The 23,625-nt window shown below is 43.3% G+C and overlaps 1 protein-coding gene across 1 annotated transcript in view; it reads left to right on the forward strand.

Moving 5' to 3' along the window:
- ARHGAP20 (Rho GTPase activating protein 20) overlaps positions 1–13,519 on the forward strand; it is a 70,368-nt gene extending 56,849 nt beyond the window's left edge. The window contains 8 exon segments of the mRNA XM_032472423.1: positions 2,796–2,879; positions 2,881–2,906; positions 5,638–5,827; positions 6,993–7,107; positions 8,263–8,747; positions 8,749–8,916; positions 8,918–9,772; positions 9,774–13,519. Coding sequence (XP_032328314.1) covers positions 2,796–2,879; positions 2,881–2,906; positions 5,638–5,827; positions 6,993–7,107; positions 8,263–8,747; positions 8,749–8,916; positions 8,918–9,772; positions 9,774–10,115 — 2,265 coding nt within the window. The 3' untranslated portion in view covers positions 10,116–13,519.
- Positions 13,520–23,625: the final 10,106 nt, after the last annotated feature.

A 23,625-nucleotide genomic window follows, 5' to 3' on the forward strand; every position in this document is an offset into this window, starting at 1 on the left:
TGTCCCTACTCCCAGGCAATTGCTTACAGAACCGTGCTTTATGAATTTAGGAACAGTCAGATGTCTCTCGGTAAAAGGGCCATGTCTGCTCTTAAAACAATCCCTGCCACAGACTTTGACAATAAAGTATCACTCAGAAGAGCTGGAGAGTGGAAGCGGGGAGCATCTTGTCTGTTTTACACAGGGTTTGCACTTGCCTTTCAGTCGTGGAGCTCAGTAGAGATATGTGTGGTGCGCTAGCTGAGCGAGACCCATGTCAGGGATGTGTATGCATGGTGGATTTTTCTTTGCTTTTTTTTTTTATCATATAATTAGGCTTTCTCCCATCTCTTAATTTAAGAAGTTAAAGGCTATGTTTTAGAAGATTTTCCTAATTCTGCTATTCTTCACAGCACCATACTCCTCAAAATTTTGAACTAAATTGTTGAGGCTGTTAACAAAGAAGTTTGGATGTAAAAGAGTTAAGCTGCATTTCACATTGCAGAGAAAGTAATTGTACAAGAATAAGCAAAGGGCAAAAAATAATTCAAATGATTGGAAAGTCTGGTTAGATGGGTTCCAACTAATTAAAGCTTTGTGATCAGTGGAACTGTGCTTTACTCTCAATTTTTTTCCAAGTGGTTGCAGGAAAGGAAGTACTTTTTGCCAAAAGTTATTGAGCTTTAGTTTTGTTTCTTGTTTTTGAGACTATTTGGGAGTGGTACTTAAGTTTTCCCTTAATTTTTCACTTAGGCTGGTTTTGCTTAAATATAAGCTTCACTCTGAACTATAATTGGAATAAAATTGCTTGAGAAAGCATAACTTTGACCCATCAGACATTTGAGGAAAAGTTCGTTTTTTAATCCTGTAGGAATCTCATCTCAGATTAATCTGGGAGCTCTGCTGATGGCCAGGGCTCTGCCTTTGGAGGGGAGGAGACTTTGAGTCGAGCACTGGGTGCTGGCAATTGTAATTCAGAACCAGCTTTCACATCCTTCTCAGCTGTGATGGTTGTTATTTCGTAACTTGTTATTCCAGCTGTGGAGAGGTTCATTGCGATGTTACGACTTATCTTTCAAGTGTAGGTTTTAAGATTTAATGATGTTTTTCTTCAAGACAGATCATAAATATGTTTTCCACTGAGGTTTAAAAAGAGAGCTATTGTCACTGCCCCACTTTGAAATAACTGATTTCGGCTCTTCTGAATCTGACTTGTCAAGTAGGTGCAGCACTAAAATTAGTTAGGAATTATGAAAATTCGATAGCTTTCCCCCCAAAAAAGGTAACTTTTGTGATGACACATCTGAATCACGAGTATCCAGGTACAGTCTCTCCTGGAAAATACAATAGAACAGAGAAAGACTTTAAATCAGTCACTTTCCTGCTTACTAACCACTCCAAAAAATTGTCTGATAATAGGTAACATGACCACGAAGAGGCTTTTAAATTATTTGAGAGCCTCAGCTATAGTTAGCTGGCCTTCCCTTGTCCCTCACTAATATTTGGCCATAGGACATACAGCAACATTTCAGTAATGACCCCTGCTACGTCTGCGACTGTGCTTGGCGTTGAGTGTATGCAGTGAAAGGCAAGGGTCTGGTCTGGTCCTGCCCTGAAGTAGCTCGTAGGCTCGTGGGAGACATGCTCACCTAATCAGCTGACTGCAGCACCGAGGCCCAAGGCTTCCATGTTAGTCACAGAAACACGACATGTTTTCTGTCACAAGTTGTGTGTCGCCTTTGGTAAGGCACATATGTAAGGCTGCTATTTGATTTTCCAGCAAGAATTAAAATTACTCCATTGCACACCTGTCTCCGTGTTGTAAGCAGGAACTTGCAAGAGGGTGGTCAGCCATGGGTCCAGCACTTAGACATAGAATTGGGTTTTCTCTGCCTGAAGTTTCCTAAGGTGGAGATCAGACTTCGCAAGCTTGGCTTGTTAGGACCGTGCCAAAAGCAACAGAGAGTGTTGGCCTAGAAAGGAAAGGAACATAGGACCAGGACCAAAGTGTGTTTACTTTTAAAGCTTTTTTATAAACAAATGTCAAACAACAACCTCCCTTGGTCAGATCCTACTTGTGTCATAGTCTGGTTTCACCCACACCCAGCCCCACAAGTGCTCTCAGCAGGAGTCTCGAAGGCCGAGAAGCATAATGTACCAGGGACATGTTATTTAATATACATTAGGGATGAGGGTGCTGCCCCAGGCTCCCAGAGCCAGCCATAGCCTGGAATGCCATCTCCCCTCCTATGAAGAATACAGAGAGACACTCCAGACACCTCTGGATGGAATTAGTCACCAATGCCACTGGAATCTAAAGTTCTAAATTACCAGGGACTTTGTGTTATTTACTACCCTGTTCCTGGCACCTCAAACAGTGCCTGGCACAGATGAGTAAATATGTGTAGAATGACTGGATGACTGACTACCACATTATGAATCTCACAGATACCTTCGTGCATTCCTTTTAACTAGTGATTTGAGAGAGAGAGAAAAAAAAAAAGATTAGGATGGTTTGCCAGACCCTGCCATGTTATACTAGTTTGCTAAGATGTATACAAACAGGAGGTTTCAGCCCAAACAGGTTGTCCTTTATCTTTCCCACTGTACTCCAGACCCCAATTTCCCTCTGGTTTTTTGTTAGAAAAAAAATCAAAGCATATTTTTCTCGGTGTGCACATCACTGGAGGGCTGGCGCAGAGCTCTGTGTGTTCCAAAGAAGGGAGGACTGAACTTTCCAATAAAGTGTCTTCTTTCTAATTTCTCCAATACAAATTATTAGAATAACAATTTAAATTTTTTTCCCTCTATGTAAGGATTTTCTACGGCACATTCCGGGAAGCTTATTATCATCAGATCTCTATAATCATTGGGTCTGTGTAATGGACAAAGGAAGTGACTGAGGAAAAAATAAATGCAGTTCAAAGGTAATTATTCCAATTTGGTCATTTCTCAAAAATACTTTTTAAAAAAACTTATTTTATAAGCTTGTCTGTTAATGTAATAATAACTATCAAAGTCATATCCATAGGGGCCAGTTTAAAAATAGACTTATGCTAGCAACTGTTGTTGTTATTATTGGTTTTTTTCCTAATCTTATTAATGTGGAATACTCAACCATTGTACACCTTCTGTATATTCTAATCTGATAGGCACTGAAACCCATTCAGACTAATAGCTACTACTGTAGACCCAATCTACAATTTATGACCTTAATTTTGGTAAATATATAACTAACCAGATGATTCCTTATACACTTCATTTAGGAGCCGAATTCATACAGAAAATTCCTTCCCCTCAAGGAGCTCACAGTCTAGTAGAAATAGACAGATAAAACCCTAGAATTCCAGTGCAGCACAGTCAGTGCCGTGACAGGGGTATGTGGAGGAGGGGACGTAAGGACAGTCCAGAGAGACAGTCAATTAATTGAAAAGTGTCAAGGGAAAAGGGAGTTGCAAAGCCTCAGCCTGATCACAGAGATTGCATTGTCTGTCCTCATGGAAAGGGAAGTGGCCGGCAGAACCCAGCACCCCCATTCCTGAGTATAAAATCCCACATCATAAGAGAATAGAAGAGAAGTGTCCATTAATGAAAAGCAATGCTTGCATTTCTGTGAAACCCAAGAATCCCAGTATCATTTAATTGCAAACGCTTGTTTAGTGCAGTGTTATCTTGAGCAACTTTCAAATGTAAATCATTATCTACATGCAGCTACTGATGGTGTAAGTGTTGAAGACACCAGACTCAGAGCCATGAACAAAATGCTGTCTCTGCTTTCGTGACAGCTTGGTGGGAACCGTTCAGAGACAGGGAACCTGAGATTCTGTATGTTGTTGCTCATTGTCTAAAACTTTATATTCTAGAAGCTATTAAAGGATGATTTTTAAAAGGACAGAATTATGGCTCTCATATAAATATGCACACATAAAAGAAATTTTATTTAAAACATGAATTAATAAAGAGAAGTACTAAGACGTTACTGCCGCCGGTTCAGAGAAGACGGTTAACTACTACAAGTTATAATAGTTGAATCAGAAATGCTGAAATGAACTTATAAATAGATATAAAAACCAAAACTGGCTTTTTCTGCTGGGGCATGAGGCAGTGCAAGTAAATCACGTGTCTCTTCACCAGAGAGAATTTTCAGGTCTATGGACAAGTATTATGTGTCCATATTGCTGTCAATATTCTATAGTTTACAGAGGTGTAAAATAACTCAAAGGCTCAGGGCCCCCTCAGAATCTGACACCCCAAAAGAGCACACTAGGCAAGGCCTTAATTCTCCACTGAATACATTCAGTAATCTTTTGGCCCATTGTAATCTGTCATAATTTGTCCCTAGAAAACCATACTCATTGTCAGTCTGTGGTGCTGAAGAAGCACCTCTCTGGTATTTATGCAACAAGAGTCAGATTACCTGATTTTCTTCCCCAGGTTGTGATACAGGAAAGCGGGGCACGAGAGGAGGGCTGTGTCCCAGGTCTCACTTGAGTCCCTGGGATGCGCCCCGCCAAGTGAGGGTTGTTGGCTTCACGCAGGAAAGAATTCAAGAGCGAGCCCTAGTTGAGTAAAAGTAGATTTGTTTAGAGAGATGTACACTCTGTAGACAGAGTGCAGGCCAGTCTCAGAATGCAGGAGAAGGGCAGAGGGGAGCAGGGTTGGGTGTTTAGTTTAAAGGAGAAGTAGACACACAGTCCATAGACAGAGTGCCGGGCATCTGGGAAGGTGAGGGAGCAAGAGAGTCCATGAGGCGCGGTGTTGTGAGTTTTTATACGTTAACAAGTGAGAGGATTACTCCAACTGCTTTGAGGAAGGGGCGGGGATCCCCAGGAATTGGGCCACTACCTTCTCCTTGACTTTCATGATCAGCCTCAGAGCTGTCATGGCACCTGTGGGTGTGCCGTTTGCGGTGCTAGTACATTACAGTGTGTGTGAGGGAGCTCAGGGTCCGCTGGAGGTCAGCTCTCCATCCATCCTGGTCCTCAAGGTCCATCAGGAGTTGACTTTTCCTCCACCTTGGTGCTAACTGCTGTGTCATTCCTTTAATGGCTGTATCCTGCCCCCTTCCCTCCCGTCTCAGTTACAGGTTCTTGTTGGAAAAAAGTAACAACCATGAATATATATATATGTACACACACACACACACACACACACACATATATATGTATATATATATATATACATATATATATATATATATACATTTCCTGGATGGTAGTAAATGATGGTGAATGATAATTTAAAAATTCCTTATCAAGTACAAAATCGGAACAGTAGGAAATATACTGTTATAAGCTTGACTGACGTGTGAAAGTGGGACCACTGAGATAAAGAGACATGGGACAGAACTGACCTTAGAAGCTGGTAGAGCAGAGTGTAAGCTCTCAGGATGGAACTGGGTGTCTTTGTGGCTGAGGCTTGAAAGGTTCTCACCCAGAGACAGAATATACAAAATAAATGAATAATCCCCCTGAGTCTTACTCTCTCCCCTCTGTAAGACAGTCCTCGCTTTGCACGTACTGTATGAGCTGACACTCCTGCATACCTGAACTATGTTTCTGCTTCGCGTGGTTCCCCATGAAAAGCGAAGAAAGGTTGCCCTGTCTACAAGTTTTCCATGAAATGTCTTGCTTAAAGAGCACCTTTGTCTGTCTTTAGGCTATTAGACCGGCTCCCAGGAGCGAATGTTGTTCTGCTAAAGTATCTTTTTGGGTTATTGCACAAGATTGAAAAACACGCGTCATCGAATCAGATGAATTCATTTAACTTAGCGGTGTGCATCGCTCCAAGCATCCTTTGGCCTCCTGCTTCCTCCAGCCCCGAACTAGAAAGTGAATTTACAAACAAGGTAATGAAGTTTTTCATTTTTCTGCCCTGGGGGACTGAGTCCCCGTTTTGAACCTAAAGTTTGGGGTATTAATTCTGAAAGACATGTCCTTAAGTACATCTTCTTATAAGTCTGAGTTCATCGAACTGTTCCGTCCTCTCCTGGTAGACTGCAGAAAGGTGATTTCTTAAGCAAAGAAAGTGATAGTAATTGGGTTACTTCTGTTTTCCCTTTAAGGAGGCAAAACAGCTGTGACTGACTGAAACCATAGAGGGGGAAGAGCAGTTGATAAGATTTTAAAAAGAAACAAAAGACTTTGAAATTGAACAGGCGCAGGTGGAAATCTCAACCCTCCCCACTTGCCAGATGTACAGTCTAGGGCAGAATTAGTTACACTGATCCACAGTTTCCTCATCTAACACAATGGAGGTGGGGATGGTACCTCACTCACTCAGTACGTACTTGAAATCACACTCCTGCAGTACCTGGTGGTTAGTACAAGGATGGGGCACTGATTCCTCTTCCTCCCAATGTTCTGCCTGCTCCTTTGCCTCAGCTACTGGGGCAAGAAGACTATGGAAAGGTTCCAGTATATCTCAGTGGAGGCACAGCGCTCCCCAGTGAGCTCTTCTCCAAGCATCTCCAGTTCTGGCTCCTCAGGGAGGGAAACGCATAGGAAGAGGCTGGTCAGGGAACATGTACGCTTTTCTCTCCAGCCGTCTCTCTCCTTCACAGTAAATCCACAGAGGATGCCCACCTCCCACACTTATGACACCTGCCTTTTACATAAGAAACATATTTTATAAGTCTTTATCTAACGATGCTCCATGAATTTTAATAAGAAAGTATATTTCTTCATCCCAAATGCCCTGTACAGAGAATATTTAAATTACCCTAATTTTAAAGACAGGAACATTAGTATCAAAATGTTAGCATTAAACCAAGGCCACAAATAATAACTTTAAGCCACTGATTAAAATCGATTTCTATACTCAAACTACTCTTGTTTTTTTAGGGGAAATGGTTCTGTTTAGTTTCTAAGCAGACATGAACTTTGAATTTTTCTCAGGATTCTTTCGCTTTTTTTTGGGGGGGGGGGGTTTGAACCAGGATTCGTATATGAAGTGTGATTTATAGGTGCACTATGTGAAAAGTAGCCCTTCATTTTTGTTCCTTTTTTGTGCAGGTTTCTCTGCTTATACAATTTCTGATTGAAAATTGCTGTATAATATTTGGAGAAGAAATCACTTCCCTTTTGGAAGAGGTTTCAGTGACATGTGATACGAAAGAGAAAGCCTCAGGTATTGTGAATAATGGGGTTGTTTTTGTGTGTGAGAAATAGACACACATGTGAAGGTCAGTGAGGGCACCGGTTACCCTGCAGCCCAGAGCAACTCGGGTGAAGGGGCCTCTCACCTGAGTCAGGGGCTGAGGGCTTCTGCCCCTTCCTTAGAAGGCCTGCTCATAGGTCAGGCTGTGTTAACACTGTGGTCGGGTTACCTAGTGTATAAGACAAGGTTCCCAAACTCCAAGAAGTTGTTAGTGGCAGAATTTTAACTTTTTTTTTTTAATAAAACCTTACAAGGATATACAATAGAACAATTAACAGACTTACAATATAACAATATTGTTACAACATATTGTTACAATATCTTACAATATAACAGAACTGCTGTGGTTGAAACTGGAGTAGGAGACCCAGAAGCAGGCCTGGTCTGGTTCCTCCTCATCTTCCTCTCCGAGGTCCCTGACACCTCTCAGAAATCCAGCACCCTGCAAAACACTTGAGAAAACAGCTAGCTTCATGGGGCGGGGCAGGGTGTGTGGGGCTTGAAGACATTCAGCCTTCCAAAATATGAATGCCTGTACCACCAATTCTTGGTTATCTTTGAACAATTATTCTGTGCCACCATAACATTAGTATCTTCTCCTGTAATTGTGGGAAACCATAACATCTAACTGGTATGATTGCTGTAAAGAATAAACAAAGTAATAGATATTAAAGAACTTTGTCAAAGGGAAATTGATAAGGTTGGTAAATGGTTTCTCTGAGACTAATAGAGTTAATTAGGTATATCCACCAGCTAATCCATTTAAAAGACAGTCTTATTCAGAACCTGAGTGTTCTGAATAAGTGCATTAATTTCTTCATATTTTTTACCATTACCTGGTATTATGACATGTCTTCATTGCTTTGAGGAAATCTTACTTAAAGAAAGGCTATTTCTTCAGGGACTGAGGTAAATCTAGTATACCCCAAGAATTTACTTTTAGTTTCTGCACTAACAACTAGAAAGATTATGCTTTCTTTCTTGAGAGTAGGAATTTAAAAAATCTGCATGAAAACAGAATTAAACTGAACAGCATAGTTGTTTAGTTTTTTTTTTTTTTTTTTTAAGGCAGCGTGTATTTGAGGCAAGTGCAAATGTTAATCATGGTTTGATTTTTTTCGACAGATAACTCTTTCTTCCAGCTGAATGACTCCTCCTATGACAGCCTGGAAAATGAGCTGAACGAAGAAGTCGATGCTCCGTGCAGTGACTTGGTAAAGAAACTCAGTCTGGGCAGCAGAAGCATGGACTCCATGTTAACCCTCAGTGACTATGACCTCGAGCAGCCTGAGGTGGAAAGCATTTTAACCCTGAGCGACTTTGACTTAGACCATCCTGAAGATGAGGACGTTCAGGTGGAACAGCCCGGTGAGCCCGAGCCGGTGACCGTGGCGGCAGTGTACAGAAAGGCCTCGCTGCAGGACCAGGCCAGTGCCCCCTCTGGCATGAGCACCCCCAGCCACCTGTCCGCAGCTATGGAAGATGCTCCAAAAACCCCGAGGCAACAGCGGCGCTGCTCGGAGCCCAGCATCGGCTACCTGGGCTCAAAGCTTTCCTTTCTCAGGGCGTTTTATCCGAAAAGGATACGCAAGTCGAGCTGTGATGCAATTCCTCCTGAAAAAAGATGAGAACCATCTGAGTCAGAATCCACCCCTCCAGGAAGAGGGTAAGACAGGTTTTAAAACAAGTTTAGTCACAGACACTGATGTCAAGAAAAATGCCACTGATAAAAATGATAAGAAGAAAAGCTGGTGTGATAGCGAAGGAAATCATGTAAAGCCTTTTTCCTAAATCCAAGCCAGTGACCATTTCTCACAGCCACCTGTCTTCACACGATCGTCCCAGGAACCAGCCCTTCACTGTGGACACGGCTGGGTACTCCCCACCATGCACAGCAGAGCCCCTCAAGGGCTCAAGGAGGCAGCGGCGCTGCTCAGAGCCCAGCACTGATGACCGACGCTGCAAACTGACCTATCTCAGGGGACTTTATTCAAAAAAGAAGCAGCACAACACGAGCTGTGACACCAGTCTCTTGCACAGAGAGGAGGATTATCTCAAGCAGCACAAGTCTTTGCAGATGGAGGGGCAAAAGCTTATCAATCAGAGCTTGGTCATGGGGATCGAGGTTGGCAAGAGTGGTGCCGCAAACCAGAACACTGAGAAGGTCTTCCCTCCAAGATTAAACATTTGCCCGAGGAGTAGCTGTTCCAGCTTGTCCTCCCCGGACACGTCCCCATCTGGCTCGCCAGTAAGCTCCCAAGACAGCGCATTTTCTCAGATTTCTGAACAATCGGTGTTTACACCCACTGAAACATCCTCTCCAATAGATTGCACTTTTCAAGCTCAAGGAAAACAGGAAGAGCTTTCTTCTGACTTTAGCAGTTCCAGCCTCATTTCTGGAATTCCCGGTCCCTCATCAGGGCAGGCCAGCAGCCACCAGGCTCATACAAAAAAGGACAGCCTAGAGGGGCATTCACAAATGCGTTCTGTAAGTCTTCACCCCAGCACATGGTTGAGAAATGGTATAGCCAGTTTGAAAAATTGGTCTCTCAAAAAGAAGGCAAGGGCACCGAGACCAGAAAACAATAAAACAGGTTCTCTAAAAGGACCCACGGAGCCACCTCCACGTGCCTCCTGGCATTCCAGAAGCCAGCGCACTGCAAGAGAGACAGACAGACATTCCCCAAAGGGCAGCCGAAGGGCTTGGAGCTGTGCAAACAGCCCAGTCCTGTAGTTCTTACCCCAGCCAGGACTCAGAGAAGGATGGTAGCTCTCCATCCAGCCTGGCAGAAGACGGACTTGAGCTTTGTATGAAGTCGCCTGAGGAAGGAGAGAAGGATGGGCAGTGCTCTCCTGGTACTCTGCCTCTAGAAGGATCCTCACCCAGCTCTTTGCCAGTGGATGACGTGTCCAGCCCAGACTCAGGGCCAGCAGTGGTTTCTGATGTTGAGGACACGCGTGTAACCAAAGACATTTAACCACAATCAGAATCTAATATCTGCAAGGACAGAAACCGGGCTACTAATAACATAAAGATAATAATTACTATGACCCCTGTGTATAGAATAACCGAGACAGGTAGCATCGGGGTTATCACTGCTGATACTTAGAACAACAAAAGAATCCTCTTTGTTGAGACTATTTGGCAAAAAGTCAAGGCTAAAAGATTTTATCACCTAACTGGGAGGCTTTTCCTTTTTGGAGCATGGATTGATCCTGTCATGCATTTTAAGGGATCCCAGCAGAGGGCTAAAGATGCATCATCTTCTCTAGAGGAAACATGCCTTTGATGACGCTAAGAAGGCCAGGATATCAAAAGTGAAGAATAAAAGCCATGGGACAGAGGGGGAAGTCTGCAAAGAAACCATCCACATTCCATGAAATGTTTGTAATAAGTAGCAAGAAAAATGCCACCAATCAAAGCATTAAGAAGGAAAGCATGTCAGATGATCAAGGAAATCACGTCAGACTTTTCCCCGAAACCAAGCGAGTGGCCAGTTCTGAGACATCTCATAGTCAATCACGTGCCCTCACAGAATCATTCCAGGTACCAGCCCTATTAAGGCAGCTAGTGTGGAAGAAACTCGAGGGATTCGAGCCACGAGTACCATGACATCATAGTTTTTGTTGGTCAGTTTGTTTTTCCATGAGCGTTTCACTGCTCTGCAGAGGCCCCCGGACACAGCTGTGGGGAGAAAGAAGGAAATGGGTGCTCATTTCAGTGTTCTTTCCAGAGGTGCCTGAGCCAGGAACATTCTCCAGAAATGTACTTTTTCCTCCTAGGAGGTGCCCTCCTGGACAGCATTGGCTGTTCTTAGTGAGGAGGAAGAGTCTGCAAACAGTCCTTCCTTTGTTACACGGTCACTGTTGCCAACAGGTGATCAAAGCAGGACTCCTCTTTGCTGAAATGTTTTTCTGCAGCCTTGCCTCTTGGATTAATCAGCCAGAAAAAAAATTGCTGATAAATCCTCCTTTTCTGATGGCCATTTAACAGCCGAGAGAGCAGTTTTGAGAGCTGGCAGGTTGTAAAGAGTCACAAAACAGAAGAGCCACCACAGTGGCTGTCTGGCCTTCTTTCAGATACTCCTTGACGCTGGATTTTCTGACCTCCAGAAGTTTTTACATCATTTTGTCCCAAAATGATTCACGGTGTATACCCCACTGGTTTATTCCAGCGGGGTACACACCACCGTGCGTACCCCACTGGTTTATTCCAGCGGGGCATACACGGTGGTGTATACCCCATTGGTTTATTCCAGCGGGGCATACACTGTGGTGTATACCCCATTGGTTTATTCCAGCGGGGCATACACGGTGGTGTATACCCCATTGGTTTATTCCAGTGGGGTATACACTGTGAATCATCTTGGGACAAAAAGATGTAAAAACTTCTGGAGGTCAGAAAATCCAGCGTCGAGGACTGTCTGAAAGAAGGCCCGACAGCCACTGTGGTGGCTCTTCTGTTCTGTGACTCTTTACAACCTGCCAGCCCCTCTCTCTCAAAGGTTACACCTCTCCTGGATTACCTCCATGGATTATTAGGCCTTGCCAGACAGTACGAAGGGACAAGCAGGAATGGCTGCGCACCTTCCTTCATTTTAAACACTTACTTATTAGAAATTGCTTAGAACCCATTTGACCTCTTTAATTCAAATTCCGATGGCCCTTTCTCCCACAAACTTGCTTATTCCAAATCACTTTTCTTAGCCACCCAGAAACTTTCATGCCAAATATGCTTTCCCTGTTGTCCTAACGATTGCATTTTTTCATTGTAAAAAAAAAAAATATTTTTTCTGTAAGCTAGAAGTCCTTTCAGTATTAGCCATAGGTGCTACCTACCTCTTGGGGACATGGCCCTTTTTGTCCTTAGCAGTATAATAAACCTTTAGAATTCTGTGTCCAAAGAGCTCCTTTATGACACTGGCCATCTCAGTCACAGATGTGAAGTAGATTTTACCTTATCACCAACCACTCCTATATTTAGACTAATCTAAGTGTCCATATGCATCTCACGTGATACGATATATGAGAGCAGCAGGGATTCCCCTCACCCTGCGGGCACACTACTGTCAGAACTGCAATATGTGAATGAAGCTCTATGGCTTGGAGTGTCTTTTCCAGAAGCAAACTGCTTCTCTACTTAACAAAATAATAGTTCTAGCCATTTTTTTTTCTTTTGTAGTGGCGAGAGAAAATCATACGCCCAGTTTGAAGCAGAGAAAAGAATAGACACTCGAGTTCTTTAATAACCATTTCTACTCTGTGTTCCCTTAGATACTCCTTACATACTTAATGTGAATACTTAATATTGCTGTAAAGTATTATATTGTATGATTTGAAGACAGACTACATGTCATTTTATTACACTCTTGTCAATCTATAATATATCAGACTGATGCTTTATCTAAGATGCTTTTGAGTTTGTATAATATATCTTGACAAATTTTACTACATATGTTATGTAAGAAATGTGTATTTTTGTATTTGCAGAAACCGCTGCTAAATTTTAAAGTTGTTTGATTTTTCAAGGCACTGATAATAGATATGTATGAAGTCCATGCAATGTATTAAATGAAACACCATTCTTCAAAAGTTAACAATCCCTCCAGAGTAATACTGCCCTTTGTGCAATTGTTTTAGCTAATGAACTCAATTTCTGCTTAACATTGAGGATTTCATAAAATGTAATTAATGATGAATTGGAACTTTGAACTTTTCGTCATAGGCCATGGTCAGTCTTTCCAGAAAAAGATATTTTTCTAATCTTATCATTTACCAAACAAGTCATGCTTTAGACACAAAGTCTTCATTTTCTTAGGTATTACATTCTCACGGTGCTCCTAGAATCAGATGCACATATAGTCTACATTCTTATAGCAAAAAAAAAAAAAAAAAAAAAAAACCAAAAACTCGGTTTGATTGTATAAGATTTTCTTATCTAAATTTGAACCATTCTGACCAGAGTGTCCACTTGATTCCAGACACATCCAGGCATCCCAGGATGTCTGGATCCAGATTCTACAAGACATCAGTATTTCTAAGGTCATGTAAACTTAAGCAGTATTACTGGTTTCTTGTGACTGCTGCATTTTTGCCCCCTCAAAGTTCACGGAGTTCACTCTGTGTGAGTCTAAGCACCATTTCAAAGAGATTCAAAAATATATATACTACCTTAGTCCAGAAAAAAAAAACTGATTTGCTTTGAGCAGTAAAGGCCTACAACCCACTGTCAGAAATGTCACTGATTAAATTTGGGCAATGTACACATATACTGATGTTGATTTCTCCTTAATGTTAAACAAATAATGTATTTGTTTGCTTTTAAAGAAGAATCTCAATCTACTGTGAAACCATTGGATTGAATAAACTATCTCACATTGTATTTTTCTGCTTTTCATGGTGTGATATTGAATTGAAAGCGTCTAATGTATCCTTGAACCAGTAGCATATTTTGTCTGTTGAAAGGTAACTGAGACTATTATGTATCTTAGTCCAACTTATGGTAGTAAATGTTTAACTGATCTTTTCATCCCTGGTCATGTTTTAATCACTTGAGAGGAAGTCTTTGGAAAGTGTTTATTTCAATACAAAGAAAAAAAATTGAACCATAAAGTTGGGTAAAATGTTGACTTTTTAAAAAAATCATCTGTTCTGGTTATGAGGATATCTCATAAGCTAACTTTCCTGCTTAAAGGAAGAGTACTCTTGAGTTCTGGGTTTTCTACACCAATCATGAATCTCTCTTATCTCTGAGCCACTTATGGGTATAAGTCCTTCATGTTTTGTTTTGTTTTTTAAGTAAACTCCTTAAGCTTCCGTTTTGCATGATGTCAGGTGTGTGATAGAATTGGCAGAAGGCTCTGGGGTGTGATTTGGAAAGTTTTGCTTCCAAATCCTCCAAAAAATATACACAGGATGGTATTAGATATATATTGTTATTTAATTTGTACAGCATGTGTGCTCATTGTGCAGTGCCAGAGTGCACGTACGTACGTAGGTAGATAGTTCAAAGTGCTTCTCTAACCTATTTTAATTTGTTAAGGCAAAGTAAATGTTTTCTGGAGTTTGATAATATATGACAACGTGAGATGCAGGTTTGGGAGATGTTGAGATTTAAATGCTAGTTGTTTTATCTAGGTTTGATTTTTAGATTACAGCAACTTGGAATTCAATTTAGAACTCCTCACAGCCTCTTGATCTGCTGTGAGGAGTGAATAAATTAGCTAAAAACCTATACTTGTGAGGCAGGCCCATTACTTTGAGCAAGTAAAATAGATATTTTAAAGAAATACCCCATCTTTCCCAGGTCACAGGGATGGTGATTATTACTGCCTAAAATTTTCAGAAGGAAAAGAAACATTCTATCTTTGCCCCAAGAATGAGATGACTAAGAAGCAGAGAATCTTCAAAATACATGAACACAGAGAAGCTTACTGTTTGAAGGCACAGCAGATGAATAGAGGGGGAGGAAAGCCGGAGATGAGCTAATCCAAGCAAGAAACTGAATCACAAGGAGTTAAAAGAAAATTGAGAAAAGGGAAAGAATATGGCCAGAAGGAGATAGAAGTGTTACAAATGATATAAATGCCAGTCAGACAGTGTAATTTTTATTGCCAGGTACTATTCTAGACCCTAGGATACAAGGTAAAAAAGGATAGATTGTTTCTGTCCTTGAGGACTTTAAAACAACTTGGGAAAATTAGGCTGCAGAGAAGAAGGGGAGCAGTAAACAACCACTGGGCACTTACTGTTGCCTCTGTGCACTGGTGATCAGTGCATTGTTTTATTTCACTTAATGTTCACAATACCCTATGTGGTGGGTACCTTCAGAACCTCACTCTGACTCCAGCCTCTTTTTTTCACCCTTTCTTAAAATAGGCATGATAATACTTCTTCCATAATAAAGCAGACACAAGGCGTGTACATGAGGACCCATCCAAGCCTTACTAAGTTATTGTGTCTCAGCTAAGTAACTCTAAGAAAATCCCCTCTCCCCTCCATGCGCCTTCCAACAGAGACACCTGCTGATGCCACACGTGCACTCAGAGCTGTGGCAGCAGACAGAGCAGCAATTGGAACTGTAAGAGGGGGACAAGCAAACAGAGCCCCTCTCAGCCGGGCTGGGTCTGAGGGATGCTCTGACCTAAGGCTCTACCTATCCCCGACCTGGCGTCCAACACAGGCCACAGGTGACGGACAAAGTCAGAGGAGCTGATTTCAGTCAAGGCAGCTCTCCGCGCCCTGTCACACTAGATCAACCAGTGGTTGGGCTGGTGTCATGTGGAAAAAACAAGTCTTTGATGAGTGAGTTTTTCACTTCCCTCAGCTCAAGTCAGCATGAATGCCTGCCAAGTATGTGGGCAAATTGGGGCCCCAAACATGTTGCTGTTTGCCATGCTGGAGGCAGCTCCGCTTTCCCACTGCCCTCAGAGGGGTTTGGTTTGGAGTTGGGGGCAACAGAAGGAAGCTAAGACTGGGAAACTGACAACTAGGATGGGGCTAACCTGAGAAGGTCTCAGGGGTTTCCCAAGTTTAGATACCCTCTTGTCCAGAGTGGGGTTGGCAGAGACCTTGACATCACCCCAGCGTGTGCCTGTGTGTGACTGACCAGGCTGTAACAAAGGCTTTCTCAGAATCTGAGGTTAAGAAAGATGAAGGGCAGGGGCCGCCTGTCTGTCTGCAATGGGCATGTTGCATAATAATAGCTTTCTCTGATCTTTCTTCTGCCTGTTCGTGGTTTCTCTACTTCCTTTCAACTTTGTAACATGACACCCAGCTGCTGGCTTCTTATCTCTGCTACCTGCCCCCACCTCCCAAATCTCCTCCTCAGACTCGCACAGAGAACAGAGACCCCTCCTGTTTTGAAGCCTGGAGGATCACACCAGTTCCCTTACCATCCCTCTGTTTGCTGGACTCGTTGTTTAGTGATACTGTAGCCAGTTGAGGACCATTCTTCCTGCCTCCAACCTTAGTCTAAGGTTACTTATTCAGGCAGGTCACATGCCCCCGTAAGCCAGGAGGACCCATCTCGTGGCCAGGATAGAACCTAGATTTGAATATTTTGTCTGAAGTTTTTCCACTCCTACATAAACTCAGGAGATGAAAAACAAGACCGCTGACTTTCTTAGACTGATGCTTGGAGGATAACAAAGACCCCTGTGCCATCAGGCTGAGCCCAGGAGAGACGGCATCTCCCGGGGCTGCACAGCTGGTGGGGGGGGGCAGATTCGGGAGCAGGTGGCTTGGTGATGAGCTATAACAGGGCCGGCCCAGGTCAACACTTTCTGGGTCTGAGGACTCCTAAGCTGCTGGCTCAGTGAGAATGTAATGAGAGTGTTTTCCAAGTGTCCCAAGTTTGGAAACAGATCATTCCCATCAAAATAAACAGATTACTTTATAAAGAGATTCTCTGCCTGCCTTTTTTGCTCCTTCTAAAAAGGAGAACTGTGCTTTGAAGAAAAAAAAAATGCCCTCTGCATAGGTTTTCTCAAAGACACTGATGAGCAGGAGTTCCCTGTCAGGGGTCCCCAACTGCCTGGGCCTCTCAGAAGCAGAAATGGAGGCACCCACATAATCTCAACAGTGAAAAAGCCAATTATCAAACTGCACAGGCTAATGACAATATTAGCAGCAGCAGCATCCTTTACTTTTAGATCTAATTCCTGAACTTAGTATGTTAACTTTGGGGGGAAATAAGGTCTGTGTCCTGACAAAAGAAATTATCTGCAGTCACATAAGTGTGTTGGTTGGTTTTTGTGGGGGTTTTGGGGAGGGGTTGGTGGAAAAGTATATTAAAAATTTAGAAAAGAAATGAGAATCTACAGGAAAAGGAAAAGCCCACTAAGAAAGGCAAATACGTAGTAAGGACTGAGGATCAACTGCTTAAATGAGCCAGTACATAGTTTAAAGACAAAAAATGGCAAAAGCAACTATAACTATAATAAACAGATAAAAGATAAGCATGAAGATGTAAACTATAACATCAAAAACAAATGTGGGGGAGGGCAGTTAAAAATGTAGCTCATTTAGCGTATGTTTGAACTTAAATGACTATCTTGTTTAAAACAAGTAGATATAATTATAAGTCAACATATATGAAACCCATGGTAACCACAAAACAAAAAATCTACAATAAAACATAAAAACTAGGAAGAAAGGAACACAAACATTCTGCTAAGGGAAATCATCAAACCACAAGGAAAGGAACAGAAAGAAGAAATGAACATAGGAGAACTACAAAACCAACTGGGAAACAAACAATGAAATGGCAACAGGTTCATCTCTATCAATAATTTCAATGAACTAAATGCTCTTGATCAAAAGACAAGGGTGGCTGTTTGGATAAAAAAAAAAAAAACGAGTCATCACTATGCTTCCTAAAAGAGACTCACTTCAAAGCTACAGACACACACAGACTGAAAGGGAGAGGATGGAAAAGGTATTTCATGCTAACAGAAACAAGAAAGCAGGGAAAGCAGTATTCCTATCAGACAAAATAAACTTTAAAACAAAGGTTATAACAAAAGACAAAGAAGGGATCAATACAAGAAAAAAAAGTATTACATCCCTCAACATATGCACCCAAAACAGTAGCATCTAAATAAATATAAAAGCAAATACTAACAGACATAAAGGAAGAATTGACAATAATATAATAATAACAGGGGATTTTAACACCTCCACTTAAATGAATGGACATGCCATCCAGACAGAAAATCATTAAAACAGCAGTTGTCTTAAATGATACGATAGACCAGTTGGTCTTAAGAGACATTACAAGACATTCCATTCAAAACCACACCGATACACCTTTTATTTTTTTTTTTTTTTCAAGTGTAAAGCCTTGCTCAAGACTTGAAGCAAGCAGGTCAGAAGAGCTGAGAATTCCAAGAACAGACCAGGAAAGGGGCTCATCGTGGGAAGAGGCTTCCAACAGATCAGGCATCACCCAGGGGTCCCAGGGCTGGGTGTTCCCCAGGGCTGGTGGCAAAGGTTTTGAGGAAAAAACCATGCCAGATGCTGCTCTCTGAATGAACCCAGGCCTACAAATAACAAAAATAATGATAAAAACTGCATCTTCCCAAGAGTTACGGGGCAGGCACTGTGGTAGGTTACTTGCAAACATCACTTTATTCCTCAGAAATGAATTGGTACCTGATTTTCAGGTAAGGAAACAAGACCAAGGCAAAGGACACAAATGCATTTCAAGCCTTTGCTGTGTCCCGTCAGGTGGCCAAGCTCAACATGGATGGGGAGGGAGGAGCTGCCCGCAGCCAGAGGCCAAGCAGCTGCGGGGCAGTGAGTGTGGGTGTCTAATCCTATGACCAGGGAATGGAGAATTAGAACTATTATCCAATGTACCGCCTTTCTCATCAAAAATAAAACCAGCAGTGTCGCTGGCATAAAGGCCCCCAGGGGAAAAACACAGCTCACACATGAGGTGCTGTTAAACACTAAGGTGACAGAAAAGTAGTGAGCTTAACCCAAAATAAAACTGACTCGTCTTCACTCTGCTCCCCGAGAGGGCAGAAGGCTAGCGTGTACAGGACTGGCATCTTTGTTTATATTTGTTCTGTTAATAAAAGTCAGTTTCTACCTCCTTATGGAGGAGAATATTGAAACATGGAGGACCTGAAGGCACCGTCCCCCGCATTTCCCTTTGCTTGACTTTCCAAACGCAACGTTTTGCCTTCAACCCCTTTTCCAATACACTTGGTTGAACCAAGAGGATCAGAGCTTTTTGAAAATACTGAACAAATGGACTTCAAAACTGCTGTGAGGATCAAATACACACCAGGCACTTATCGGGCTGCTAGACCCAGCTTCCAAGCTCACCGTCCGAGAACAGGGAGCGTTCGTTTTAATATGCTTCTCCTCTCCCTGCCCCAACAGCCCAGCACAGTGTCGGGCCCGTGGTCTCGTTCAGTAAACACTTGCTGGATCGACATCATCATCAAATGTGTGTTCATGACCCCCTCTTGTCTCTGCCCAAAAGGATGCCAAGAGGCCAGAGGTAGAATCCAGCTGGGTGGGGCCACAAAGTCAGTCACAATGTCTGGGAACTGCTCACTTGTACTTCATCTTTGCTTTCGCTTGACCGCATCAACAGAGACCAGTTATCTTCAGCTCACTCCTTTGGCAAACTGTACTAAACGCTACTAGTCACCAAGGCTGGAAAAGCCTTGAAGAGAGGCGAGGCCACTGTAATGCCAGACAAACCAAATCCAGTCTTTGCCCGCGTGTTGTTCCTGGGCTGGAAGGGGACACCAGCCCTCAACAGTCAGACCGCAGATAGCCCAGAAATAACATGGTGAGTCCTCAGCAGCGGTGCAAAGGGGTGCTCTGCGGGCCTGGGTGCCACGTGCCTTGACTGCATTGGTTTTTCAAATAATAGAAATTGAAAGCATTGTTCAGTATTAACATATATCGTTGTGTCCTTCTTTAAATGAATCTTTGTCAAATAAATGATCCTTGGGGATCCTCTATTGTCTTGCTCTACAAATTCTAGGCTCTCTGTTTCCCACATGGAGGGACTTGGTAAGTATTTGCTGCTGAGATGAAGGCGGCTTTGTCAAGTAGGGTCCACGCTACTGAGTGCTGGTGGGCACACAGCCGCTCCCCAGACTCGAATTTTGTAGATTTCACCTGCAGAACCTGAGAGGGGACGATGGTGCTTCACTCTGCCTTCCCCTTCCTGTCTCCCCATATATGGCTCAGAATGTGTCCCTAAATCGTACTCTTCTCTGGTCTCCCCATTGTGGGTGCCTTCTTCCCACATCTTCTCCCTGCTCCCCATCTTCCCTTTTAAAAGAGAGAGGGGCTGTGTTCTGCCGTGGACAGGAAGCAGCCCACAGAGCCAACAGGAGTTGGCTACCCTTTCCCAGAGCACTAAACATCTTGAAGATATTTGTAATTTTACTCACAACTGGAGGATATAATTCTTCGCTTGCTGAATCAAAGTCCACCAGCTGTCAGAGGATTCCAGAGACGATTTGTATGATTCTCAAAGTGAAAACAAAATGAAATGGTTCTACTCTAACCCTAGCCTCCCTCACACACAAATATACACTCTCACCTCCAATTCATGGGCTCTTGCTCTCAGACAGAAGCAGCGCACTGCCTCCTGCTTGCCCCTGCCTCCCCTGACCACACCTCTAAGGAGAGATGTGTTCAACTCATATCTGGAGCATACAGACTTTGTGATGCAAATCAGGCCCGGGCAGACCGCAGGTTTAAGATGAGTTACTGTCTGCTCTAAGGGGCCTGAGGGATAGGGAGGAATCCCAGCCAAGGAGAGGGAGGCAGACTTGCTCTCCTATGCAATTAATCATCTGTCAGTGCAAAGGGATGGCCACTGGGACATCAGGTGAGTCTCTGCAGCTTGCTACATCTCTGCTTTCCAGCTGGGGCCATGCGGTCCAAGCAGTTTGGCCAAGACCTCCCCCTTGCCTAGACCTTGGAAGATGGGGAAAGCAGCTTGCCAGTCTGCAGGGGAGACTGTGAGGCTCCTCATCCAGGGCTAGCAGGCCCCGTCCTGGGCACAGGCCCTCGGCATTGACTCTCCCCAGGGTCTCTGCGCACAGAAGCTAAGTGAATGCCAACACCCACCCCATTCACCAGACTTCAGTAGTAGCTACTGCTACTCTCATGTCCTGAACCTTGTTAAACCCGATGCACACCATTTAATCCATCTTGCAGCCCTTTGAGGATGAACACCATGCTTATCCCATTTTACAGATGAGGGAAGTAAGGCTCAGAGAGACTCAGTCACCTGCCCAAGGTCACACAGTTGTTGAGTGATGGACTTGACCTCTGGCCTGTCTGATTTAGAAGCCAGCATTTGGAAGCACCAGGCTGCTGCCTTTCCCGGAAACTGGGGGAGGTCTCATGGGATCAAGTCCTTTTTGAACTGAGAACAAGAAAAAGATTTCATTCCCCTGAACACATGGTAGATTGTCTCCACTTCAGTGAAGATAACCGTAAAAATAACTGGGAGACAAATTGATGGCACAACCATAGCAGCAACCAGTTACGTCCTTCCAACATATTTGGAGTTTGAGTTCCCTATTCCCATTCTCAACTTTTTGGCTTCCTACACCCTCCTAATCCTCTGTGCAGGTGTCTGCTTGTTTTTATCATGGTGTGTGTTTTCTGCAAATCTTTTGTAGAATGAAATGGGAAATAGAAATGTGAAAAGGACAGATGGATGATTTTTAGCTTTTATGCATGGGATTTTGCACTCCTTCCCCACCTGTCACCCCAGCTAGATTGCAGGTGCCCTGAAGGCAAGGGATAAGTCTCTTACCACTGTCTGTCCAGCACTTACCTCAATGCACATTGATGCCAAGATGGAAAACTATCTCATGGAGCATATCACAGATGTACAAGTACCAATCGCGGGCTTCTATCCTTGGGGAAGCGTGTTCAACCTCTCCAAGGACTGTTCAATGACACCATCCTCAAATAACAACCACGGTTCGTGAAAATGTCCCAGCACCTCCACGATGGCTACTTACTGAGTGTTTACTAAACACATTACACAATAATGATTCACAACAATAGAGTGCTCAATAAAGATGTAAGCTCTGTCCTTTCATTTATTGAAGTATAATCAGTTACAATGTGTCAATTTCTGGTGCACAGCATAATGTTTCAGTCATACATATACATACATATATTCATTTTCATCTTTTTCATTATAAGAGATCAAAAAAAGAAAGACGACACTAATGAACTTAACTACAAAACAGAAACAGACTCACAGACATAGTAAACAATCTTATGATTACTAGGGGGAATGGAGGTGGGAAGGGATGAATTGGGAGTTCAGGATCTGCAAATATTAAGTAGTATATATAAAACAGATAAACAACAAATTTCTTCTGTATGGCACAGGAAACTATATTCGATATCTTGCAAGCACTCTACATTTAATGACTCAATCTTCATCAATAATAGAGCCCAGAGCTAGGTCCAGTCTTAAGCCACATTTCCCAGATGAGAAGACTTATCCTGAGGAAGGTTAAATAACTTCCTGGGACCCCTGGAGCGAGCCCTCCTGACCCTGTGGAAAGTCGTTAGAGACCGTTAGTGGATGCCCTCTGACCGGATCACACAGCCCCCCTCCCTGACCAGACAAGGCCTGCTGGAGTCCAGCACAGACCACAGGCTGACGCCAGCTCGCGGAGGGGATCTCCCAAGCAGGTAATGACCTCTCACTCCTGCTCAACACCCAGAAACACAGTAGGAAGTTAAGGCCTGGGTTCATGGCAGCCATTCAAGGATTTTTGTGACTTTTCCCAAGTCACTTAACCTCTGTGATCCTCAGTTTCCTCATCTGCAAACTGGAGTAGTAACATCGGCCCCCAGATTCTGCATGGGGCTGTTGTGAGATTTCAAAATGAACCACATTCAAATGAGAGTGGATGCCGCCTTGTAGAGGGAAGGGGGCTCTGCTCAACTCTGCCAGAGCCGTGGGCCACATTCCTGCATCCAGGCCCCTTGGAAAACATGATCTAATTGGATGATTCAAACAGGCTTCCCAAATGCATTACAGATCACTGCTGGGAAATACCAAGCAGAGTTCAACCAGCCCCAGAGGTGACTCTCAAGGCTGGTGAGTAAACCACGGTTATATCACTTTGGGCTCCCGGCCACTTGGCCGCGGTGCTAGAAATGCTTCAGGCTTGCTCCGCTCCAGACTTGGTTTGACCACAATCATATTAAATATTAAATCATCCAGTGACCCTGGCATAGGAAAAACACTATGTCAAGTGTCAGCTATTCTGTCTTTTGTTACTATCCATAACAATTTCCTAAGTATTTAGCATGCTCCAACTTCAAGCCCAAAGCTTAAAAATAAATTATATCCAGCCTAAAGGAACTTTGTCTCAATTTCGCTGGAAATTAAAACTCAGCCCCCAGGCACAGACACTGTTTCTTCACGATCTTGGCAAGCGAAAGTCTCCCTGACAGTGCAGGGCTCTGCCCTCAGGGAGAGGCTGTGGCTCTTCAGAGCTGGGACTCAGCCCCAGGCCTCCCTGTCCCATTCACCCCAGCAGTAACCCCCACCCTGTCTCCCCTCCCCGGGCCCTCTGTCTCCCCTCTCTGGCAGCGGACAGGGCTACTTACCTTACCTAGAGCTGTGCTTTCCAAATCATGGGTCATCACCTTCACCAAGGAATCCAAGTCAGCCTCATCAGTGGAGGGAGAAGCTGACGTCATGAGCCCTCTTCTGGGAAGCAAAAGAAATACCCAAATCCCCTCGGTGGTAATCCTGCAAAAAGGTTTCACCAGCTCACATCACGAGGAAGCAATCAGACAAATCTAGAATGTGGAACATTCCCAAGAGATAATTGGCTTGGACTCTGCAAAAGTGTCAATGTCATTAAAAAAAAAAAAAAAGGTAGGAGATTGTTTCAGATTAAAGGAGACTAAAGAGACAGAACTAAATGCCACGTGTGGATGAACCTTGATTGGATCCTGGTC

The sequence above is a fragment of the Camelus ferus genome, chromosome 33 (genome assembly GCF_009834535.1).
Source record: "Camelus ferus isolate YT-003-E chromosome 33, BCGSAC_Cfer_1.0, whole genome shotgun sequence".
Lineage (NCBI taxonomy): Eukaryota > Metazoa > Chordata > Mammalia > Artiodactyla > Camelidae > Camelus > Camelus ferus.